This window comes from Pseudophryne corroboree, chromosome 11 (genome assembly GCF_028390025.1).
Source record: "Pseudophryne corroboree isolate aPseCor3 chromosome 11, aPseCor3.hap2, whole genome shotgun sequence".
Classification (NCBI taxonomy): Eukaryota; Metazoa; Chordata; class Amphibia; order Anura; family Myobatrachidae; genus Pseudophryne; species Pseudophryne corroboree.
The window spans coordinates 33,185,097-33,207,286 of NC_086454.1; the positions used below are offsets into that span (position 1 = coordinate 33,185,097).

Here is a 22,190-nt window from a genome sequence, read left to right on the forward strand (position 1 = left end):
ACATGGCAGCCACTTACCCCTTTTGATTTTACCATGCGCAATAAAGATGCCCCCAGGTACAAATCCTATCTAGCTTCTTCCAGTGCTTTTTAACCGCGCAAACATATAATCAGACTGAGTTTATCCTGTTGCCCTAGGATACGACATCGCTCTGCATTGCATACTGTAGTATCCAGAAAGCAGCTTGCGCCATATTCTGGGGCATCGGAAATATATTGTTGTTCTGATGATTTAGATAAATGGCTGGAATTAAAATTTTTATGTTTCTAGTGAAAGTTCCAAGAAATGTGTACATAATATTAAAATAGTCATAAACCCCTTCAGCTCTCATCGGGTTTTGGGACCTTCAGATGCTGATTGTGGAACGTCACAAGGAATGCCGTCATTTTGGACCCACTTTCACTGGACTTATGCTGTAGCATGCCCTTAATCTGAACTACTAAGGTTTGCGGGCTTTGGTTGCAAGTTCAATTTGATCTCCAGGTTCAGCTTCCATGGTGTTAAAAAATGTATTTAATAAATTAATTAAAAACTGTTTGTCTTATAACCCCCGCTGAAGACATGCACCAGATTACAGCACTTTTTATTGCAAAGCACTTTAGTGTAGTTCTGGACCTCCTGTGTCTCTATACCAGAGAGTCACCAAATGATAGGTATCTGCATTTAGCGTATGGACCTCCCCAAGGTCCATCCGCTAAATGCTTCTATCCATCTTGTACCCCAGTGTTTTTCCATCACTGTAACAGTTTGTACAACATTAAACAACCCTTTGTGTTCTTCTTCTTTCTACATCTCAAGAATGCATTTCGCTTACATTCCTCTCTGGATGTCAGAACAATAGGTCGGCTAAAGGACATGTTATTACACTGCTGTAAATGAGTGGTCTTCATAAATGATTCCTTTCATTGTAAGAGTGAAAAACGAATGTTAATTTTGGCTGGGATCGTTTCTCGTGTAATCTAAAGGTTTATAAATCAGTGAGATGCTTAACGAGAGTGTAATCTTTTTATGGAGCATATATCTTGTACAATATAATCAGAACATTGTGTGTCGGTTTCAGGAAATTGAGAGATTGGAGACAGCGTTAAATCAGAGTTCAGAGCGGTGGCAGCTTCTGTGGGAGAAGGCGAAGGTGAAACTGAAGGAGGAGTTGCAGAGGGAAAGTGTAAGTGTCGCAATATCTGGTAATACTAGTGAACCTGAGCAATCCTTACAATGGTCCTGTCACCTACATACAGGGGGTTTGTCATCTACGTACAGGGGTCCTGTCACCTTTATACAGGGGGTCTGTCGTCCTGTTGGTCCTAGTCGTTTCCACTGCACAATGGCAGCCCTTCCAGGCCAGATGTGTGTTATGCACTATACGCTGCAACACTCAGCAGTACCATTGTGCAAGTGGTCGGTGTTCCGGCGCTGGGATTCAGAGTGGTGTCGGAATTCCGGTGTCGGTCACTTGACCGTCAGGATGCTGACCGTATACCGTGTAAGCATGCTTGGCTTTCTGTGTTGTGGATGTGCTGCTGTTGACCGTAGTTGTTTCCACTTCATAGTGACCGCTCTTCCAGGACACATGTTGCAGGGGTGGCATCCTATGCCAGTGTCACATTAAAAGTCTCTGTGCTCTTCACTATGAGACATCCTGCTGCTATTGTGTGACTATAGAGGGGGCATACACCTGCTAGCAGTGACCAACATACCAGTTAGACCACATACTTTCTCTTACGTCCTAGAGGATACTGGGGTCCACATTAGTATCATGGGGTATAGACGGGTAAACTGGGAGCCTTGGACACTTTAAGAATTTGATAGTGTGGGCTGGCTCCTCCCTCTATGCCCCTCCTACCAGACTCAGTTTAGAAAATGTGCCCGGAGGAGCCGGTCACAGCTAGGGGAGCTCCTGAAGAGTTTTCTGCATTTATTTTTTCTGTTTGTTATTTTCAGACAGGGCTGGTTGGCACCAGCTTGCCTGCTACGTGGGACTTAGGGGGGGGCCAATCTCTTGAAGGGTTAATGGTCCCGTTCCCTGCTGACAGGACACTGAGCTCCTGAGGGAACTATTCGCAAGCCCCACCACGGCGAGCTTACATTCCCACAGCACGCCGCCACCCCTAACAGAGCCAGAAGTATGAAGAGTGGTGAGTAGGAGCCCGGTTAGCGGGTCACCGGCTGTAATGGCGGCATAAGGATATGGAACGCATCGCTGACATGCAGGCTGCGTCTCCCAGCTCAGATAACATTCTGTGTGTGTTAAACCGCTGTGAGGGGCGAACTGAGCCACTAACAACTTTACCCACACTGGCAGACTGCTTACAGGGGTTCTAATACGCTGTTAAGCGCCATAAATACCTCAGCCAGTATAATAAAAGCCGGGAAGACCGCGCACCATTGAGGGGGCGGGGCTTCACTATGAGCGGATCCAGCAGCTCATCAGCGCCATTTTCCCTTTGCAGCTTACACAGATCAAACTGGCAGAGAAACGCAGCTCCTCCACAAGGACTCCTAACTACCTCAGCTGTACAAGGGGGTCATAGCAAAGGGGGGGGAGCAATATTAGAATATTAAGCCCCTTTTAAGGGTACTTAGTTTGAGACCCAGCTAAGTTGCAATTAGCTACAAGGGTGCGGTGTGGCTGGCTCCAACATACTCTCTGTCTCCCTAGAGGGCTCTGTGTAGGTTAACTGTGTTTTAACCTTTCTACTGTGTGTGTGTGTGTGTGTGTGTGTGTGTGTGTGTGTGTGTGTGTGTGCGTGTGCGTGTTCGTGTTCTTTTGCATTGTACAATGTCTAAGGAGTGTGTGTCATGCACGGCCGAGTGTCTTTCTTCTCCAGGGGAGTCACTATTGTGTACTCAGGACAGTACACATTCTCAGGTTAGTGGGTCCGAACCTGCATGGTTGGACTCATTAAAGGGGATGATCTCAGTTATTTCAAACAAATTGTCCCATAATGAGAAAGAGACGCAATACTTAAGACAGTCTGTGGACGACCTGATGACTAGAGATTCTCTTCCCATACCAGCGTCTCAGACCCTGCCATTTGTCCACAAAAGCGTACTCTGGCCCAGATCTTACAGGCTGACACTGATGATGTGTCAGACGCAGAGGAGGGTGAGGTGAACTCAGGAGGGGGGAATGCAGCTCTGTCACAAGGAATACAGGCCTGATCGAAGCTATTAGAGATGTCCTGCACATTCCTGACAAAGTGACAGAGGAGGATAAGGAATTTTTTAATGTAAAATAAAAATCCTCTGCTACTTTTCCTGCATCCAAGGAATTGAATTCCCTATTTGAAGAAACTTAGGTTAATCCTGACAAAAAGTTTCATATCCCTAAAAGATTAATTATATCCTTCCCTTTTCCTCAGGATGATAGAAAAAAATGGAAAAACCCACCGATTGTTGATGCATCGGTCTCTAGGTTGTCACGTAAGATAACTTGCCTGTCCTGGGGGCGGCCTCCTTAAAAGACACGGCTGACCGCAAGATTGAGACCACTCTCAAATCTCTGTACACAGCTGCGGGAGTAGCTCAAAGACCCTACTATAGCTTGTGCATGGATCACGAGAGCCATTGCAATATGGTCAGGTAACCTGATTGAGGGATTAGATTCCTTACCCAGAGGAGAGATTGTTTTACTCCTATAGCATATACAGGCAAATTTTATGGTGGAGGCCATAAAAGAGATAGGCTTGCTCAATGCAAGCACCACTGCCATGGCAGTGTCAGCACGCAGGGGCCTATGGCTATGTCAGTGGACTGCGGATGCGGATTCCAGAAAAGGTGTGGAATGCCTACCATTCACAGGTGAGGCCCTGTTTGGAGATTAACTGGATACGTGGATATCCAAGGCTACGGCGGGTAAGTCTACATACCTTCCTTCCGCAGCTCCCCCAGCTAGGAAGACCTACTCTGCTCCGACTCTGCAGTCCTTTCGGACAGCAAAATGTAAAAATAAGAACAAAGGTTCTTCTACAGCCTTCAAGGGCACTAGAGGTAAACCCAGAAAACCAGCAACTGCAGGTTCACAGGAACAGCACTCAGGTTCTGTTTCCTCTAAGCCTTCAGCATGACGGTGGACCGCACTGCCTGGAAGACAAGCAGGTGTGAGCCCGATTTAAGAGATTTCAGTCACATACGGACGACGACATGCCAGGATCCCTGGGTCAAAAAGCTTATCGCCCAGGGTTAGACTGGAGTTTCAGGAACTCCCACCTCACAGATTCTTCAAATTAGGCTTACCAGCTTCTCAAGTGGCAAGTATAATTTTACAGGATGCAATTCAAAAACTGGTACAGACTCAGGTCATTGTTCCAGTTCCACCTCATCTGCAGAACAAAGGTTATTATTCCAACCTATTTGTGGTACCGAAGCTGGACGGTTCGGTAAGACCCATTTTAAACCTCAAGTCATTGAACTCGGATTTACGGGTGTTCAAATTCAAGATCGAGTCTCTGAGAGCGGTGATCTCAGGTCTGGAGGAAGGGGAATTCCCGGTGTCTCTGGATGTCTAGGATGTGTACCTTCATATTCCAATTTGGCCGCCTCATCAGGCTTATCTAAAGTTTGCATTACAGGACTGTCACTACCAGTTGCAGGCCCTACCATTTGGCCTCTCCACGGCACCGAGGGTGTTCACCAAGGTAATGGCAGAGATGATGTTTCTCCTCCGCAAAAAGGGAGTGAACATTATTCCGTACCTGGACGATCTGCTGATAAAGGCACCATCCAGGGAGAGGTTGTTGGACAACATTGCGCTGTCAACTCGACTACTCCATCATCACAGGTGGATTCTGAGCCTACCAAAATCTCACCTGGAACCAACACGGATGCTTCCATTCCTGGGGATAATACTGGATACGGAGGCACAGAAGGTATTCCTTCCATTGGAAAAGGCATTGGTAATCCAGTCAATGGTGCGGGATGTCCTGAAACCAACCCGGATATCGGTGCATCTATGCATTCGCCTTCTGGGGAATATGGTAGCCGCCTACGAGGCGCTACAGTACGGAAGGTTCCATGCAAGACCCTTCCAACTGGATCTGTTGGACAAGTGGTCCGGATCGCATCTACACATGCGCCAGAGGGTCCGTCTGTCCCCAAAAGCCAGGATTTCTCTCCTGTGGTGGCTTCAGACTTCTCACCTGACCGAGGGCCAAAGGTTCAGGATTCAAAATTGGATTCTGCTAACCACAGACGCAAGCCTCAGAGGTTGGGGAGCAGTCACCCAATGGGAACAGTTCCAAGGAAAATGGTCAAGTCAGGAAACCATTGTTCCGACCAACATTCTGGAACTAAGGGCCATATACAATGCCCTTCTACAGGTATCACATCTTCTTCAAGATCAAGCCATTCAAGTTCAGTCGGACAATGTGATGGCAGTAACGTACATAAACCGTCAGGGCGTAACGAAGCAGAGCAGCAATGTCAGAGGTAACAAGAATTCTCCTCTGGGCAGAAAGACATGCTGTGGCATTGTCGGCAACCTTCATTCCGGGAGTAGACAACTGGGAAGCAGACCTGCTCAGCAGACACGACCTCCACCCAGAGGTGTTCGGGTGCTTGACACGTCGGTGGGGAATTCCACAAGTCGACATGATGTCCTCTCGTCTAAACAAGATCAGGCGGTATTGTTCCAGGTCGAGGGACCCACAGGCAGTGGCGGTGGACGCTCTGGCGACCCCATGGGTCTACCAGTTGGTATATGTGTTTCCGCCACTTCCATTGATCCCAAAGATTCTCTAAAGAATAGAAAGGGAAAAGGTTCAAGCAATTCTCATTGCTTCGGACTGACCAAGAAAGGCTTGGTACGCGGATCTACTGGAAATGCTTCTGGAGGATCCGTGTCCTCTACCTCATCGAGAGGATCTCCTGCAACAGGGGCTGTTCATCTATCAAGACTTACCACGGCTATGTTTGACGGCATGGAATTTGAGCGTCCAATTCTAGCCCGGAAAGGGATCCCGGACAAGGTTATTCCGACTTTGATCCAAGCCAGAAAGGGAGTAACGTCTAAGCATTACCACCGTATTTGGAAAAAATACGGTTCTTGGTGTGAGAACAGGAAATTTCCTGCAGTGGAATTTCAGCTGGGACGTTTTTTGCTTTTATTCAGTCAGGTGTGGATGTGGGCCTACGCCTGGGCTCCATAAAAGTCCAGATTTCGGCCTTATCCTATTTCTTCCAGAAACAATTGGTTTCCCTCCCTGAGGACCAGACTTTCTTGAAGGGTGTTCTGCACATCCAACCACCCTTTGTGCCTCCCACGGCACCTTTGGATCTCAACGTGGTGTTGCAGTTCCTACAATCAGAATTGTTGAGCCCTTACAGGAGGTGGACGTAAAATTTCTTATGTTGAAGACTGTCACACTGTTGGCCCTGGATTCAGCCAGGAGTGTGTATGTACTGGGGGCATTGTCTCACAAGAGCCCCTATTTGATTTTTATGAGGATAGAGCTGAACTCAGAACTTGTCAGCAATTTCTTCCAAAGTTGGTGTCTGCGTTCCATATCAACCAACCTATTGTGGTTCCGGTGGTTACCGACACACCACCTACCTCAACGTCCCTTGATGTTGTGAGGGCTTTGAAGGTTTACGTAAATACACTAAAAACTGAATGTAAAACCGGAAATATCCGAAGACGTCCTCTGTAAAATCACAAAGACGTACTATGTTTTATTCTGTACTTTTATGAATACATTTTATTCTATGTAATTGAAAATTGTTTTGTTTTAAACTGATGTACTAATATTATCGACACAGAACCATACATGTAAGCGCCCTCAGATCTGTTTGTTTGCTGTTTTCTATAATTAAAATACTGCGCCACTTGTGAACAGACCAGCCTAATGTTATCTGGCAACCGTTAGCACAGTTAAAATACGTATAGACATATATATGGACATATAAAAATATATATAAAAAAAAAAACTCTAACATATATGTCCGCTATTCCCCAGGTACACAGGGGTGGTAAGTCCCTGTAATATTTTTATGCGATAAAAGGGAATGGGGGTTTAAGCAACCACTGGTGTTCTAAAAAATGACTAATAAAAAGAGCAATACCTAATGTATATAAAAATATATATACAATTTATTATAACAGGAGCATAAAAATAATAATAAAATAGAAATCGTTCACATATGACATGAATTCACTAAAAAAAATGTTAAAAAAAAGACACAGATGATATAAAAAATTAGCATAAATCTATGTGTAGAAACATATATAAATAAGATATACTGTATATCTATCTTATCGTTATCAGAGGTCATCTAAGGGATTGGTCCGACACATTTCGTCTCACAGATTTCATCAAGGGGTCCTCTTGATGAAGTCGGTGAGACGAAACGAGTTGGGCCAATCCCTTAGATGACCTCTGATTAATATATATATATATATATATATATATATATATATATTAATGTTTCTACAAATAGATTTATGCTCATTTTTAGTAGCAGCTTGGGGCAAAGTTACCCCCACCGAAACCGCCGCTGTCAGGGTGGGGGTAACTATACCCCAAACTGCTACTAAATGCCTGTACTGACTTAATACATATAATGCATGGTTATTTGCCCTTGAGATGGCTTTTTAATCCTGTCTTTGGATAAACGTGATTTGGAATATTTTTGGTTGTGCTGGTTCATTCCATCTATGAGCTTTTTGTGGATCCATGCTGGATTTTTGATTTATTATTATATCAGACCTTGCACCCTCCGTGATCATTGGAAGTGTTGTGTGGATTTCTATTCAACATTGTTTTAATATCTATATCTCTGTGATGTTAAATTGTAGAGAAGCCCGTCCATCCAAGTGTCTGCCAACCTCCAGTCTTACCAGAAGATGTCTATGGTGCATCTTCCAGACAGTGGCTTAGGGGATGAACAGAACATCACATCTTCTCCTTCCAATGGAGTGGACCGGAGATCAGCCACCCTGTACAATCATTTTACCTCCAAGAATGAGGAAAACAGGTGTGTGAGGTTTGAAGGAAGTGATTCCTCTTGCTTTATACTCGGGTAAGTTAGTTTTAGGAAAGGTTTTTATACAGTATCTGTCTTCTCATCCCACACACAGGTCATTTGAAGGTGTTCTGTACAAGAGAGGAGCTCTCCTGAAGGGTTGGAAGCCACGTTGGTTTGTACTTGATGTCACTAAGCACCAGGTAAGAGGACTCAAAAAAGGTAACAGGTTTATCTTCATCTTGCAAACACCTGTATGAAGAGATCACCAACTTTCCTACCTGCTTTTGCAGACAGTTCCCTTTTAGCAGTGATTACACACTCAGGACAGAGACTGCACTATTGCGTGTTTAGTAATAGGGACCAGTTTGGTCTGCCTGTGCAGGATAGAATAGATCACTTACTGTTCCCCAATTCTTAACTGATAAACAGTGAAATGGGAAAACTATGACTTCAGTAATGGACCTTGTGAACAGAACTCAGCCGCCAAATGTTATAAATACTGCCACCATGTGTCCTCCCCTCCGCCCAATACCCATCCTCACCCCCTGCCCTCATCTCCCTCCCAGCACACACCCACACACCAGCAACCCTGCCAATTTTATTCATATCTCCACACTGCCCCCTATACCATTCTCCTGTGCCCTCTGGAATTCCAGATTCATCTGTAACAAATTGCCCGCTTTCCATGACATCTTCACCGCCAACTCTCCTGCCACACTACTCCACTACCTGATGCCTGGCACCCATTCCTCCATCCTCCTGATGCCACTGGATTGTGCCTGCTTCTGAACCCCCTCTACTCTCTACAATTCTCCGGATCCCCTATTCATGGTATCCGCCACCCACACAACTGGACCACCTTGCTCCCGTACTGCTGTGAATATAATCTTCTGGTCCCTGAATCGTGTGAAGTCTCACGCCTTTACTATTATATTGACCCCACTACTGGTTTAATACTGCCTTTTATGCCACTGTGCTTTGCTCATCTCTTATATTTATTTCCTGTAACCCCCACTGTACTACTATCTGTACACCCTGCCAGCAGCAACCTATACAGTGCACCCCAGATGGCTGCCTTGTATGGTTCCTCCATTGGCAAGATGTACTACATGTTAATCTATTCATATCGAACGACTTCAATCTGCTTGCTATAACAGAAATGTGGCTCTCACAATCAGACACGGCCTCCCCTGCAGCATTGTCACATGGTGGTCTCCACTTCACACACACCTCCAGGCCTGGTAGGAGGTGGGGTTGGATTATTACTTTCCCAATCTTTCGCATACACAGTTCTACCACAAGTACCATCACTCAGATTCACATCATTTGAAGTACATTCAATCTGGATTACACTCCTTTCTCACTGCGTGTTGCAGCTATCTATCGCCCACCTGGGCAACCCAAACAATTTCTGGAAGATTTTTATACCTGGCTCCCGCACTTCCTATCCTCTGACATCTCCACTATCATCATGGATGATTTCAATATTGCTATTGAAAGTCCAAAATCTGCTGCTCATGCCTCCAAACCACTCTAACCTCCTCTCTCGGCCTCTCCCAATGGACTGACTCCTCTACTCATCGTGTGGGCCACTGCCTTGATCTAGTATCTATTCACCAGACTATGCTCAGTTTCTGAATTCACCTCTTTCCCTCTCTCAGTTCACAACCTTATCACCTGCATGCGCTCCACCATTACTTCAAACTCAGAAACATTGAAGTCCTCTAATCCTCCTCAAACCCGCAGAAATATTAACACAATTAATTTTCAAGAACTGTCCACCTCTCTGCAACAACTGCTCTCACCTATTTCTGCATTTACTTCTCCTGAGATTGCTGTATCACACCTGAACCAGACTCTAGAAATAGCCCTTGACCAAGCGGCTCCAGCTACCCATCACACGCCACATAGGTCAAGATGTCAACCGTGGCACTGTAAATTAACAAGACACCTACAAAAACTCACGGAAAGCTGAACGTCAGTGGCGTAAATATCGTATCCCTAGCGACTTTCTCACATATAAGACTTTCTACCACTCTTATGGTAATGCCCTGGACTCTGCCAAACAAACATATTTCAAAACTCTCATCTCTACTCAAGCCTCTAACCCCAAACGACATTTTAGTACATTTAAATTACTTCTGAACCCTCCCTCACCCAACCCACCAGCCACTATCAAGGTGCAAGATCTTGCTTCCTACTTCAAGGACAAGATTGGTGAGATCCGAGATGAAATGTTATACTCTTCCTCAACCAGTGACCTGCTCAATTCTCTACCTTTTAAATCTCTGGCACTCTCTCCTCATTTGATCCCACAAATGAAGATGAAGTGTCAACACTCTTCTCATCCTGCTACTCTATTACCTCTCCTCTTGAGCCTGTACCCTCACAAGTAAGTAAATCTCTGTCTCCTGTGCTCATCCCAACCTTAACTAACATCTGTAATCTCTGTCTACTGGTATCTTTCCTTCACTGTTCAAGCATGCAGTGATTACTTCCATTCTGAAAAAAACAAAATTCTGACCCTAACACACTCAAACTACTGTACTGTCCCATCTCTCAGCTGCCATGCCTCTCCAAGCTACTTGAGAGACTTGCCTACACTCGCCTCACACACTTTCTTAAATCACACAATTTATTTGACCCACTTCAGTCAGGCTTTCGTTCCCAACACTCCACAGAGACCGCAATGTCTAAAGTAGTGAATGATCTAGTCACTGCGAAAGTCCAAAGGCCATAATTCCTTATTCTTCTAGATCTCTCTGCTGCTTTTGACACTGTTGACCATTTCTTTTTCATCCACTAGGGGTCACTGGAGTACTCTTGGGATATGGACGGCTTTAGCAGAACAAAGGCACTGAATATTTAAATTTAGTAACTCTCCTCCCCTCCATATTCCCAGAGTACCTCAGTGTTTTTTCTGTGCTCATAGTAGCAACAGGCACGAGTGCTAGCTCTGCAGCACTTAAACTTCTTTTTTATTTATTTTTTTATTTTTTATTTTACTTTTTCTAAACTTTATGCACATCCCTTCCCCCCTTCCAAAAGGCGTGGGTACGGGATAGTGGAAGCTGCTACAAGCAGCTGCTGGCGTGTCGGTCCTCACTACAGAGCACCCTCACAGCCAAGGCAGATCATCCTGCAGGACAGGCTGGACGGAGCTTGCAGAAGAAGCCCCGTCATAGCCCCTCACCACAGGCGTCCAGGTATGTTGGGGGACGGGGCGGTCAGCCCGCTGTGTGCTGAACATACTTTATGTGCGCCGCCCGCCGCTATGTGCGTCGCCCGCCGCTTACAATGCTGTGACGCGCCGCTGTTAGTGTTATTAGCGCCCGCCAGAGCCGCTCAGACCCGCCGCTTAGAGCCCGTACGCCGGCCGCACTTACGCCTCATACCGCCGCACTATAGAGCGCGCTCCCCGGCTCCCTGTAACCGTTCCCCGGCTCAGTGTACCCGCTCCCCGCTGGAATAGACAGCGGTACACGGAGCACAGTGGGGGGGGGGGAGAAGTGTATAAGCCCATAGCAGCAGCAAAGGCTGCATGGGTTGTAAGAATTGCATAGGCTATTAAGCCTTTATTAACTGGGGTGTTATTAACAGGATATTTGTAGGTTATACATGACTTTACACGGGGTTATAACCTGCACTGTGATTATAAGTGTAAGCATGGCATGGGGGCCATTTTAACCATGCTTCCTGTTTCTTCCTGTTTGTGATTCCAGAACGTTCCTGTCCTACAACACTACTCCACCGGAGGCGCAGGGGTGTTAGTGGGCATTTCTCTAACGTCCTAGTGGATGCTGGGAACTCCGTAAGGACCATGGGGAATAGCGGGCTCCGAAGGAGGCTGGGCACTCTAGAAAGATCTTAGACTACCTGGTGTGCACTGGCTCCTCCCACTATGACCCTCCTCCAAGCCTCAGTTAGATTTCGTGCCCGGCCGAGGTTGGATGCACACTAGGGGCTCTCCTGAGCTCTTAGAAAGTTATAGTCTTAGAATTTGTTATTTTCAGTGAGACCTGCTGGCAACAGGCTCACTGCAGCGAGGGACTAAGGGGAGAAGAAGCGAACTCGCCTGCTTGCAGCCGGATTGGGCTTCTTAGGCTACTGGACACCATTAGCTCCAGAGGGATCGACCGCAGGCCCAGCCTTGATGTTCGGTCCCGGAGCCGCGCCGCCGTCCTCCTTACAGAGCCAGAAGCAAGAAGATGGTCCGGAAAATCGGCGGCATGAAGACATCCTGTCTTCACCAAGGTAGCGCACAGCACTGCAGCTGTGCGCCATTGCTCCTCATACACACTTCACACTCCGGTCACTGAGGGTGCAGGGCGCTGGGGGGGGGGGCGCCCTGAGGCAGCAATAAAAACACCTTGGCTGGCTAAAATACCTCAATATATAGCCCCTGGGGCTATATATGAGGTAAATACCCCTGCCAGAATCCCATAAAAAGCGGGAGAATAGGCCGCGAAAAAGGGGCGGAGCCTATCTCCTCAGCACACTGGCGCCATTTTTCCCTCACAGCTCGGCTGGAAGGAAGTTCCCTGGCTCTTCCCTGCAATTCTACAGTACAGTAAGAGGGAAAAGAGAGGGGGGGCATTAAAATTGGCACTGTATACAGTATATTATATAAAAAGCAGCTATTAGGGACATAACTCAGTTAGTCCCTGTATATATATATATATATAGCGCTCTGGTGTGTGCTGGCATACTCTTACTCTGTCCCCCCAAAGGGCTTTTGTGGGTCCTGTCCTCTATTTGAGCATTCCCTGTGTGTGTGGAGTGTGTCGGTACGGCTGTGTCGACATGTTTGAGGAGGATAATGATGTGGAGGGGGAGCAGATGCCTTTAGCAGGGATGTCACCCCCTGGGGGTCAGACACCTGAGTGGATGGTATTATGGCAGGAAATGAGTGCACGTATAGACTCCTTACATAAAAAATTTGACGACATGCCGATTGTGGGACAGCCGAGTCTTCAGCTCGTGCCTGTCCAGGTGTCTCAAAAGTCATCAGGGGCTCTGAAACGCCCGTTATCTCAGGTGGCACAAGTAGATGTCGACACGGATACTGACACCAGTGTCGATGACGATGAGTCAAATTTAATGCCCGTTAAGGCCATTCACTGCATGATTGAGGCAATGAAAGAGGTGTTAAATATTTCTGATTTACATCCAGGTACCACAAAAAAGGGTATTATGTTTGGGGAGAAAAAACTACCTGTAGTTTTTCCCCCGTCAGATGAATTAAATGAAGTGTGTGAAGAAGCGTGGGCTTCCCCTGATAAGAAATTGGTAATTCCTAAGAAGCTACTAATGGCGTTCCCTTTCCCGCCAGAGGATAGGTTACGTTGGGAAACACCCCCGAGGGTGGATAAAGCGCTCACACGTTTGTCTAAAAAGGTGGCACTACCGTCCCAGGATACGGCCGCCCTTAAGGAACCTGCTGATAGAAAGCAGGAGGCGATCCTGAAGTCTGTATATACACACTCAGGCATTATACTCAGACCAGCTATTGCGTCAGCATGGATGTGCAGTGCTGCCTCTGCGTGCACAGAGGGAAATCTGCCGGCTGGCATCTAAAATAAGTGCATTATCTATCTCTGCTAGGAGATGCTTATGGACTCGCCAGTGGACTGGAGATGCAGATTCCAAAAGGCACATGGAAGTCTTGCCTTATAAGGGGGAGGAATTATTTGGGGATGGTCTCTCCGACCTAGTTTCCACAGCAACGTCTGGGAAGTCAGCATTTTTACCCCATGTCCCCTCACAGCCTAAGAAGGCGCCATTTTATCAGGTTCAGTCCTTTCGGTCCCAGAAAAACAAGCGGGGAAAAGGAGGGTCTTTTCTGTCAAGAGGCAGGGGAAAAAGGCTGCAGCAAACAGCAGGTTCCCAGGAACAAAAGTCCTCCCCCGCTTCCTCTTCCAAGTCCGCCGCATGACGGTGGGGCTTCACAGGCGGAGCCAGGTACGGTGGGGGCCCGCCTCAGGAATTTCAGCGATCAGTGGGCCCGCTCACAGGTGGATCCCTGGATCCTTCAAATAGTATCTCAGGGATACAGGCTGGAATTCGAGGCGACTCCACCCCGCCGTTTCCTAAAATCCGCCTTGCCGATTGCTCCCTCAGACAGGGAGGCGGTGCTAGCAGCGATTCACAAGCTGTATTCCCAGCAGGTGATAATCAAGGTACCCCTACTTCAACAAGGCCGGGGTTACTATTCCACACTATTTGTGGTGCCGAAACCGGACGGTTCGGTGAGACCCATTTCAAATTTGAAATCCTTGAACACATACATAAAAAAATTCAAGTTCAAGATGGAATCGCTCAGGGCGGTTATTGCAAGCCTGGACGAGGGGGATTACATGGTATCCCTGGACATCAAGGATGCTTACCTGCATGTCCCCATTTACAATTCTCACCAGGAGTACCTCAGATTTGTGGTTCAGGACTGCCATTACCAATTCCAGACGCTGCCGTTTGGACTCTCCACGGCACCGAGGGTATTTACCAAGGTTATGGCGGAAATGATGATACTCCTTCGAAAAAAGGGAGTTTTAATTATCCCATACTTGGACGATCTCCTAATAAAGGCACGATCAGGAAGTGCTGAGCCAGCACGGCTGGATTCTGAATATCCCAAAGTCACAGCTGGTCCCCACGACACGTCTAATGTTCCTGGGAATGATTCTGGACACGGCCCAGAAAAAAGTGTTTCTCCCGGAGGAGAAAGCCAGGGAGTTGTCTTCTCTAGTCAGAGACCTCCTAAAACCAAAACAGGTATCGGTGCATCACTGCACGCGGGTCCTGGGAAAGATGGTAGCTTCTTACGAAGCAATTCCATTCGGCAGGTTCCATGCCAGGATTTTTCAGTGGGACCTGTTGGACAAGTGGTCCGGATCGCATCTTCAGATGCATCGTTTAATAACCCTGTCTCCACGAACCAGGGTGTCTCTTCTGTGGTGGCTGCACAGTGCTCATCTTCTGGAGGGCCGCAGATTCGGCATACAGGACTGGGTCCTGGTGACCACGGATGCCAGCCTACGAGGCTGGGGGGCAGTCACAAAGGGAAGAAATTTCCAAGGACTATGGTCAAGTCAGGAGACTGCCCTTCACATAAATATTCTGGAACTAAGGGCCATGTACAATGCCCTAAGTCAAGCAAAATCCCTGCTCCTACACCAGCCGGTGCTGATCCAGTCAGACAACATCACGGCAGTCGCCCATGTGAATCGACAGGGCGGCACAAGAAGCAGGACGGCGATGGCAGAAGCCACAAAAATTCTCCGATGGGCGGAGAATCATGTACTAGCACTGTCAGCAGTGTTCATCCCGGGAGTGGACAACTGGGAAGCGGACTTTCTCAGCAGGCACGACCTCCACCCGGGAGAGTGGGGACTTCATCCAGAAGTCTTCCAAATGATTGTAAATCAATGGGGTCGTCCACAGGTGGACATGATGGCGTCCCGCCTAAACAAAAAACTAGAGAAGTATTGCGCCAGGTCAAGAGACCCTCAGGCGATAGCTGTGGACGCTCTAGTGACACCGTGGGTGTACCGGTCAGTTTATGTGTTCCCTCCTCTACCTCTCATACCAAGGGTATTGAGAATAATAAGAAAGCGAGGAGTAAACACAATTCTCGTGGTTCCGGATTGGCCGAGAAGAGCGTGGTACCCGGAACTTCAAGAGATGATCTCAGAGGACCCGTGGTCTCTGCCGCTCAGACAGGACCCGCTGCAGCAGGGCCCCTGTCTGTTCCAAGACTTACCGCGGCTGCGTTTGACGGCATGGCGGTTGAACGCCGGATCCTGAAGGAAAAGGGCATTCCGGAGGAAGTCATTCCTACGCTTATTAAAGCCAGGAAAGATGTTACGGCAAAGCATTATCACCGCATATGGCGGAAATATGTTGCATGGTGCGAGGCCAAAAAGGCCCCAACAGAGGAATTTCAACTAGGTCGATTTCTGCATTTCCTGCAAGCAGGAGTGAATATGGGCCTAAAACTGGGCTCCATTAAGGTACAGATCTCGGCTCTGTCGATTTTCTTTCAAAAAGAACTAGCTTCAGTACCTGAAGTTCAGACATTTGTGAAAGGAGTGCTGCATATTCAGCCCCCATTTGTGCCTCCTGTGGCACCTTGGGATCTCAACGTGATGTTGAGTTTCTTAAAATCACATTGGTTTGAGCCACTAAAAACCGTGGATCTGAAATATCTCACGTGGAAAGTGGTCATGTTATTGGCCTTGGCTTCAGCCAGGCGAGTGTCAGAGTTGGCGGCTTTATCATATAAAAGCCCTTATCTGATTTTCCATATGGATAGGGCAGAATTGAGGACTCGTCCCCAGTTTCTCCCTAAGGTGGTGTCAGCGTTTCACCTGAACCAGCCTATTGTGGTGCCTGCGGCTACTAAGGATTTGGAGGACTCCAAGTTGCTAGAAAATCTGACTCGCTGTTTATCCTGTATGCACCCAACAAGCTGGGTGCTCCTGCTTCTAAGCAGACTATTGCTCGTTGGATTTGTAGTACAATTCAGCTTGCACATACTGTGGCAGGCCTGCCACAGCCAAAATCTGTCAATGCCCATTCCACAAGGAAGGTGGGCTCATCTTGGGCGGCTGCCCGAGGGGTCTCGGCTTTACAACTTTGCCGAGCAGCTACTTGGTCAGGGGCAAACACGTTTGCAAAATTCTACAAATTTGATACCCTGGCTGAGGAGGACCTGGAGTTCTCTCATTCGGTGCTGCAGAGTCATCCGCACTCTCCCGCCCGTTTGGGAGCTTTGGTATAATCCCCATGGTCCTTACGGAGTTCCCAGCATCCACTAGGACGTTAGAGAAAATAAGAATTTACTCACCGGTAATTCTATTTCTCGTAGTCCGTAGTGGATGCTGGGCGCCCATCCCAAGTGCGGTTTATCTGCAATACTTGTACATAGTTATTGTTAACTAAATTGGGTTATTGTTGAGCCATCTGTTGAGAGGCTCTATTGTTTCACACTGTTAACTGTGTTTCATATCACGAGTTGTACGGTGTGATTGGTGTGGCTGGTATGAGTCTTACCCGGGATTCAAAATCCTTCCTTATTGTGTACGCTCGTCCGGGCACAGTACCTAACTGAGGCTTGGAGGAGGGTCATAGTGGGAGGAGCCAGTGCACACCAGGTAGTCTAAGATCTTTCTAGAGTGCCCAGCCTCCTTCGGAGCCCGCTATTCCCCATGGTCCTTACGGAGTTCCCAGCATCCACTACGGACTACGAGAAATAGAATTACCGGTGAGTAAATTCTTATTTTTGGATCAGATTTCTTATTGTCCTGGCCACGTGCACTGCACTTCGGCCATATATATATATATATATATATACACACACACACACACCTTAGTAACAATTTTACTGAGTCGTGCAAGTTGTCTGTCTTTGTATATTGTATTGTCTGTGTACATAATGAGTAAGGCACCAGCAAAAACTAAAAAGCAGTTTCACTGCAAGGTCTGTAACAGTGTGTTACCGGGTGGATCTACCACATGTACAGTATGTTTTGTGAATTCAGATACGAATACAATTTCTGCTCCTGTTTCAAAGCCGGTTTCATCCCCGGACCCTCCATGGGCAATGCTAGCTGATGTAATGGCTGGGTTGCAATCAGAATTGGCCGCCGCTCGACAAGAGCGGGAAGCGGCAAGATCTGAGTCTCGGGTGAGACCACCAGAACTACCAGAGGGGTTTCAGCCTTGCCAAAGGTCCAAGTCCACTTTGGGTAGAAGGGATACATTTAATTTGTCTTATGATTTACCAGTTTCTGCTATGTTGCATTCTGACGATTCTATGCCAGACCTCACTGCGCAAGAATAGGTTGAGGAGGGCGAATTAGACCAGCAGTCCGATAGTGAAGATTTTGACAGCCCAGGCATTGATAATCTCATCAGGGCAGTGCGTCAGTCTCTGAAGTTTACAGAGACTGAGGAGCCTCTGACAAATAATGAAGTCGTATTTACTAAACGACAGAGATCTCCAATGTGTTTTCCTGTTTCGGAATCTCTTAATAAGATGTTAGAAACATGAAAGAATCCGGATAAACGGTTTTCTATACCTCGCCGATTTAAGTCTAGTTACCCGTTTCCAGAGTCTGTGACATCTACATGGGAGAATCCGCCAATGGTGGATTCATCGGTGTCAAAACTTACAAAAAAATTAACCATTCCAGTACCAACTGCTACTACGCTTAAAGACCCTTCAGACCGGAAAATAGAAGCTATGCAAAAGTCCATGTATATAGCAGCAGGAGAGTTGCTTAGACCTGGGTTGGTTGGCATTTGGGTAACTAAGGCGCTAATGGTATGGATTACAGAACTCAAGTCTGGTCTACATGACGATCACCTTATACTTCTCACTGATCAAATTTGTGAAGCTGCTGATTATCTATGCACAGCTTCTACTGACGTCTGTCAGCTCACTTCTCGCTTTTCATCGTCGCTAGTTACGGCACGACGAGCACTCTGGCTGCGTTCTTGGCAAGCAGAGGATGAGGTCAAAAGAGGTATAGAGGCGTTACCTTACGGTGGCGAGAAGTTGTTTGGTCCTGAATTGGACAAATGGATTTCTGAGGCCACGGGAGGGAAGTCTGTTTTCCTACCATTGCCTCCAACCAGAGGCGGAACTGTGGGAGGCAATGGAGTCGGCTGCCGCCGGGCTCCTGACCTGCAGGGGGCACTTCTCCATTGCCTCCCACTGCCCGACAATCCATCCCCACATCTGACTGAACGGAGGAGCGGTGTCAGTGTCATGACACGGCAGCATCAGCTGCCTCCTCGTGTCCACAGAGTGAGCGGGCAGCTGGCTGCAGCTAGGGAGAGCTCCATCATACAGCTGCTCACATGGACTTCCAATAGAGCTGGCCGGATGATGCGCTCTCCTTCCATCCTGCTGATAGCCACAGGTAGCCACTGGCACCACCTGCCTCAAGCTGCTGCATTGTGTGTGTGTGTGTGGTGTATGTGCGTGTGTGTGTGGGGGGGAGGGGGGATTACCGGGGGTATCTTTAATAAATGTTGGCAGCACTGTGTTTATGTGTGTGAATGGTTTTAAGTGAGGTGTGTATGTCTGTGTTTTTTTTAAAGGAAAGTTGTGTGTTTAAGTAAAAGAGGTGTGTGTGTGTGTGTGTAAGTAAGTGAAAAAGGCATGTGTGTGTGTAATTGTGCATGTGTAAGTGAACGTGGCGTGTGTGTGTGTGTGTGTGTGTGTGTGTGTGTGTGTGTGTGTGTGTAAGTGAAAGTGACTTGTGTGTGTGATTGTGTGTAAGTGAAAGTGGCGTGTGTGAAAGTGACGTGTAATTGTGTGTAAGTGAAAGAGGTGTGTGTGTGTGTAAGTGAAAAAGGTGTGTGTAAGTGAAAGGCGTGTGTGTGTAAGTGAAAAAAGGCGCGTGTGTGTAAGTAAAAGAAGCGTGTGTGTGTGTGTGTGCAAATGAGAGGCGTGTGAGTTAGTGAAAAAGGCATGTTTGTGTAAGTGAAAGAGGTGTGTGTGTTTTAAGTGAAAAAAGCATGTGTGTAAGGGAAAGACGTGTGTGTTTTAAGTGAAAAAGGCATGTGTGTGTGTATGTATGTCTATACTACTATTGTGAAAGGCATCTGAGTATGCTGCTACTGTTCACCCTAAATACCAGATATCTACATATGGCAAATATGTGTATACGGGCGGTGGGGGCACCAACATTTTATCATGCCTCCGGGTGACTGGGGCGAACTTACGCCACTGCCTCCAACGGTACCTAGACGGAAATACTCTGGGCCGGCGTTCAAATCCTTTAGACCTCAGCCCTTTCGAGGCCGTAGTAGAGGAACAGCCATGCCTGGTAGACGAGGTCGAAGACGTGGTTTTCAACAAACCAACACCAGTCGTCAGGACGCTAAGGTCACCGACAAGCCAGTGGCGTGACGGGCTCCCAGCCCATCTCGGATCTCCAGTTGTGGGAGCACGCCTTCAGACGTTCCATTTGGCGTGGTTCCAGACATCCACAGATGGGTGGATCCGCAATTTAGTGTTAAAAGGGTACAAGATAGAGTTCGACTGTCTCCCGCCACTGCGGTTTTTCAAGACAGGACTGCTTGTGTCGGACGACAAGAGGGCGGTTCTGCAAATTGCCATTCAGTCGCTGCTGGATTCAACAGTTTTGATTCCGGTCCCTGTACACCAACAAGGTCAGGGTTATTATTCCAGTCTGTTTGTGGTACCAAAGCCGGATGGCTCGGTCAGGCCAATATTGAACTTGAAGGGCCTCAATCAGTATGTCACTTACTACAGATTCAAGATGGAATCTCTGCGGTCAGTAATTGCAGGTTTAGAGCCACAGGACTTCATGATTGCGCTGGATCTCAAGGATGCGTACTTACACATTCCGATTTGGCCACCTCATCAGAGGTTCTTGCGGTTTGCGATACGGCAGAACCATTACCAGTTTCAGGCTCTACCGTTTGGCCTCTCGTCAGCGCCTCGGGTATTCACCAAAGTGATGTCTGTGATGATAGCTCATCTCAGATCCCTGGGAGTGATAATAGTTCCGTACTTGGACGATCTGCTCATCAAAGCTCCGTCTCAACAGATGCTCCTCCAACATGCGTTGCTAACGTACAATGTACTAGTTCAGCACGATTGGATTGTCAACTTCAAGAAATCACATCTGATTCCGTCTCAACGACTACAATTCCTAGGTATGATTCTCAATATGGTAGATCAAAGAATTTACCTACCAGAACAGAAAGTACAGATTATTCGTCATCTGGTACAATTAGTGCTCAAGCCACGCACAGTCTCGGTACATTTGTGCATTCGCCTGTTAGGCACAATGGTGGCGGCTTTCGAAGCACTTCAGTTCGGAAGATTTCACTCGCGTCCTTTTCAACTGGATGTGCTCGCACAGTGGTCGGGCTCGCATCTGCAGATTCACCAGAGGGTGAGGTTGTCGCCACGAGCCAGAGTATCTCTACTCTGGTGGTTCAAAGTACACAATCTAACCGCAGGGAAACGGTTCGGCGCCTGGAATTGGATAATTCTAACGACGGACGCGAGTCTCAGAGGTTGGGGAGCTGTAGTTCAAAATTGTCAGCTCCAGGGTCTCTGGGCGGATCACGAAAGATTGCGGTCTATAAATGTCCTGGAACTCCAGGCAATTTACAATGCGCTACGACAAGCAGTGCACATGCTTCGGTCTCAGACTATCCAGCTGCAGTCAGACAACGCGACGGCGGTCCCGTACATCAACAAACAAGGAGGAACGAGAAGCCGCATGGCCATGCGGGAAGTAGCTCAAATCCTCAATTGGGCCGAGCATCACCAAGTGATATTGTCGGCAGTGTTTATTCCGGGAGTGGACAACTGGGAGGCGGATTATCTCAGCCGTCGGGATTTTCATCCAGGAGAATGGGCATTAAATCCAGAAGTGTTTCACATGTTGGTCCAGAGGTGGGGTTACCCTCAAGTGGACCTGATGGCATCTCGCCACAATCACCAAACACCCCAGTATGTGTCCAGAACGCGAGATCCAAAGGCAGTGGCGGTGGATGCTCTCACAATCGCGTGGCCGTACAGCCTTATGTATCTGTTTCCACCGTTTCCGCTGCTCCCTCTGTTGCTAAAACGGATCAAAAGAGAGTCCGCCACAGTCATACAAGTGGCGCCTCATTGGCCTCTGAGAGCTTGGTTCTCGGATCTCTGCGGACTACTCGCAGACGATCCTTGGCCGCTCCCGCTACGTCCGGACCTGTTACAACAGGGTCCGTTTCTTTACCCCGATTTAGCGTGGCTGCGTTTGACGCGGTGGCTGTTGAGACCGCCCTCTTAAGAAGAGAGGGCATTCCAGATTTGGTTATACCAACCATGTTACGTGCTAGGAAGCCAGTTACGGCAGCTCATTATTACAGAATTTGGCGTGCCTATATAGGTTGGTGTGAAGCTCGGAAGTTTCCGACATCATCTTTCAAGTTATCCCGTCTTTTGTTATTTCTACAGACGGGGTTAAATGGAGGACTGCGTTTATCTTCACTAAAGGTGCAGGTATCTGCTTTGTCAATTTACTTTCAAAGACGATTGGCTCTATTGCCGTCTGTACACACCTTTCTGCAAGGTGTCCTCAGAGTACAGCCTCCATTCATTCCACCTACAGCGCCATGGGACTTGAATCTGGTTTTAGATTTCTTACAGTCTTCATATTTTGAACCCTTACAACAAGTGGATATTAAGTTTCTCA

General features: G+C 47.5%; 1 protein-coding gene across 5 annotated transcripts in view; it reads left to right on the forward strand.

Annotated features, from left to right (window-relative positions):
• The window catches only part of SBF2 (SET binding factor 2), a 585,530-nt gene that overhangs the window by 550,232 nt on the left and 13,108 nt on the right, over positions 1-22,190 (forward strand). For all 5 annotated transcript variants that reach the window (XM_063946447.1, XM_063946443.1, XM_063946444.1 and 2 more), the window contains 3 exons: positions 1,061-1,165; positions 7,793-7,971; positions 8,075-8,162. In XM_063946447.1, the coding sequence (XP_063802517.1) occupies positions 1,061-1,165; positions 7,793-7,971; positions 8,075-8,162 (372 nt within the window). The remainder of the gene's footprint in view (positions 1-1,060; positions 1,166-7,792; positions 7,972-8,074; positions 8,163-22,190) is intronic.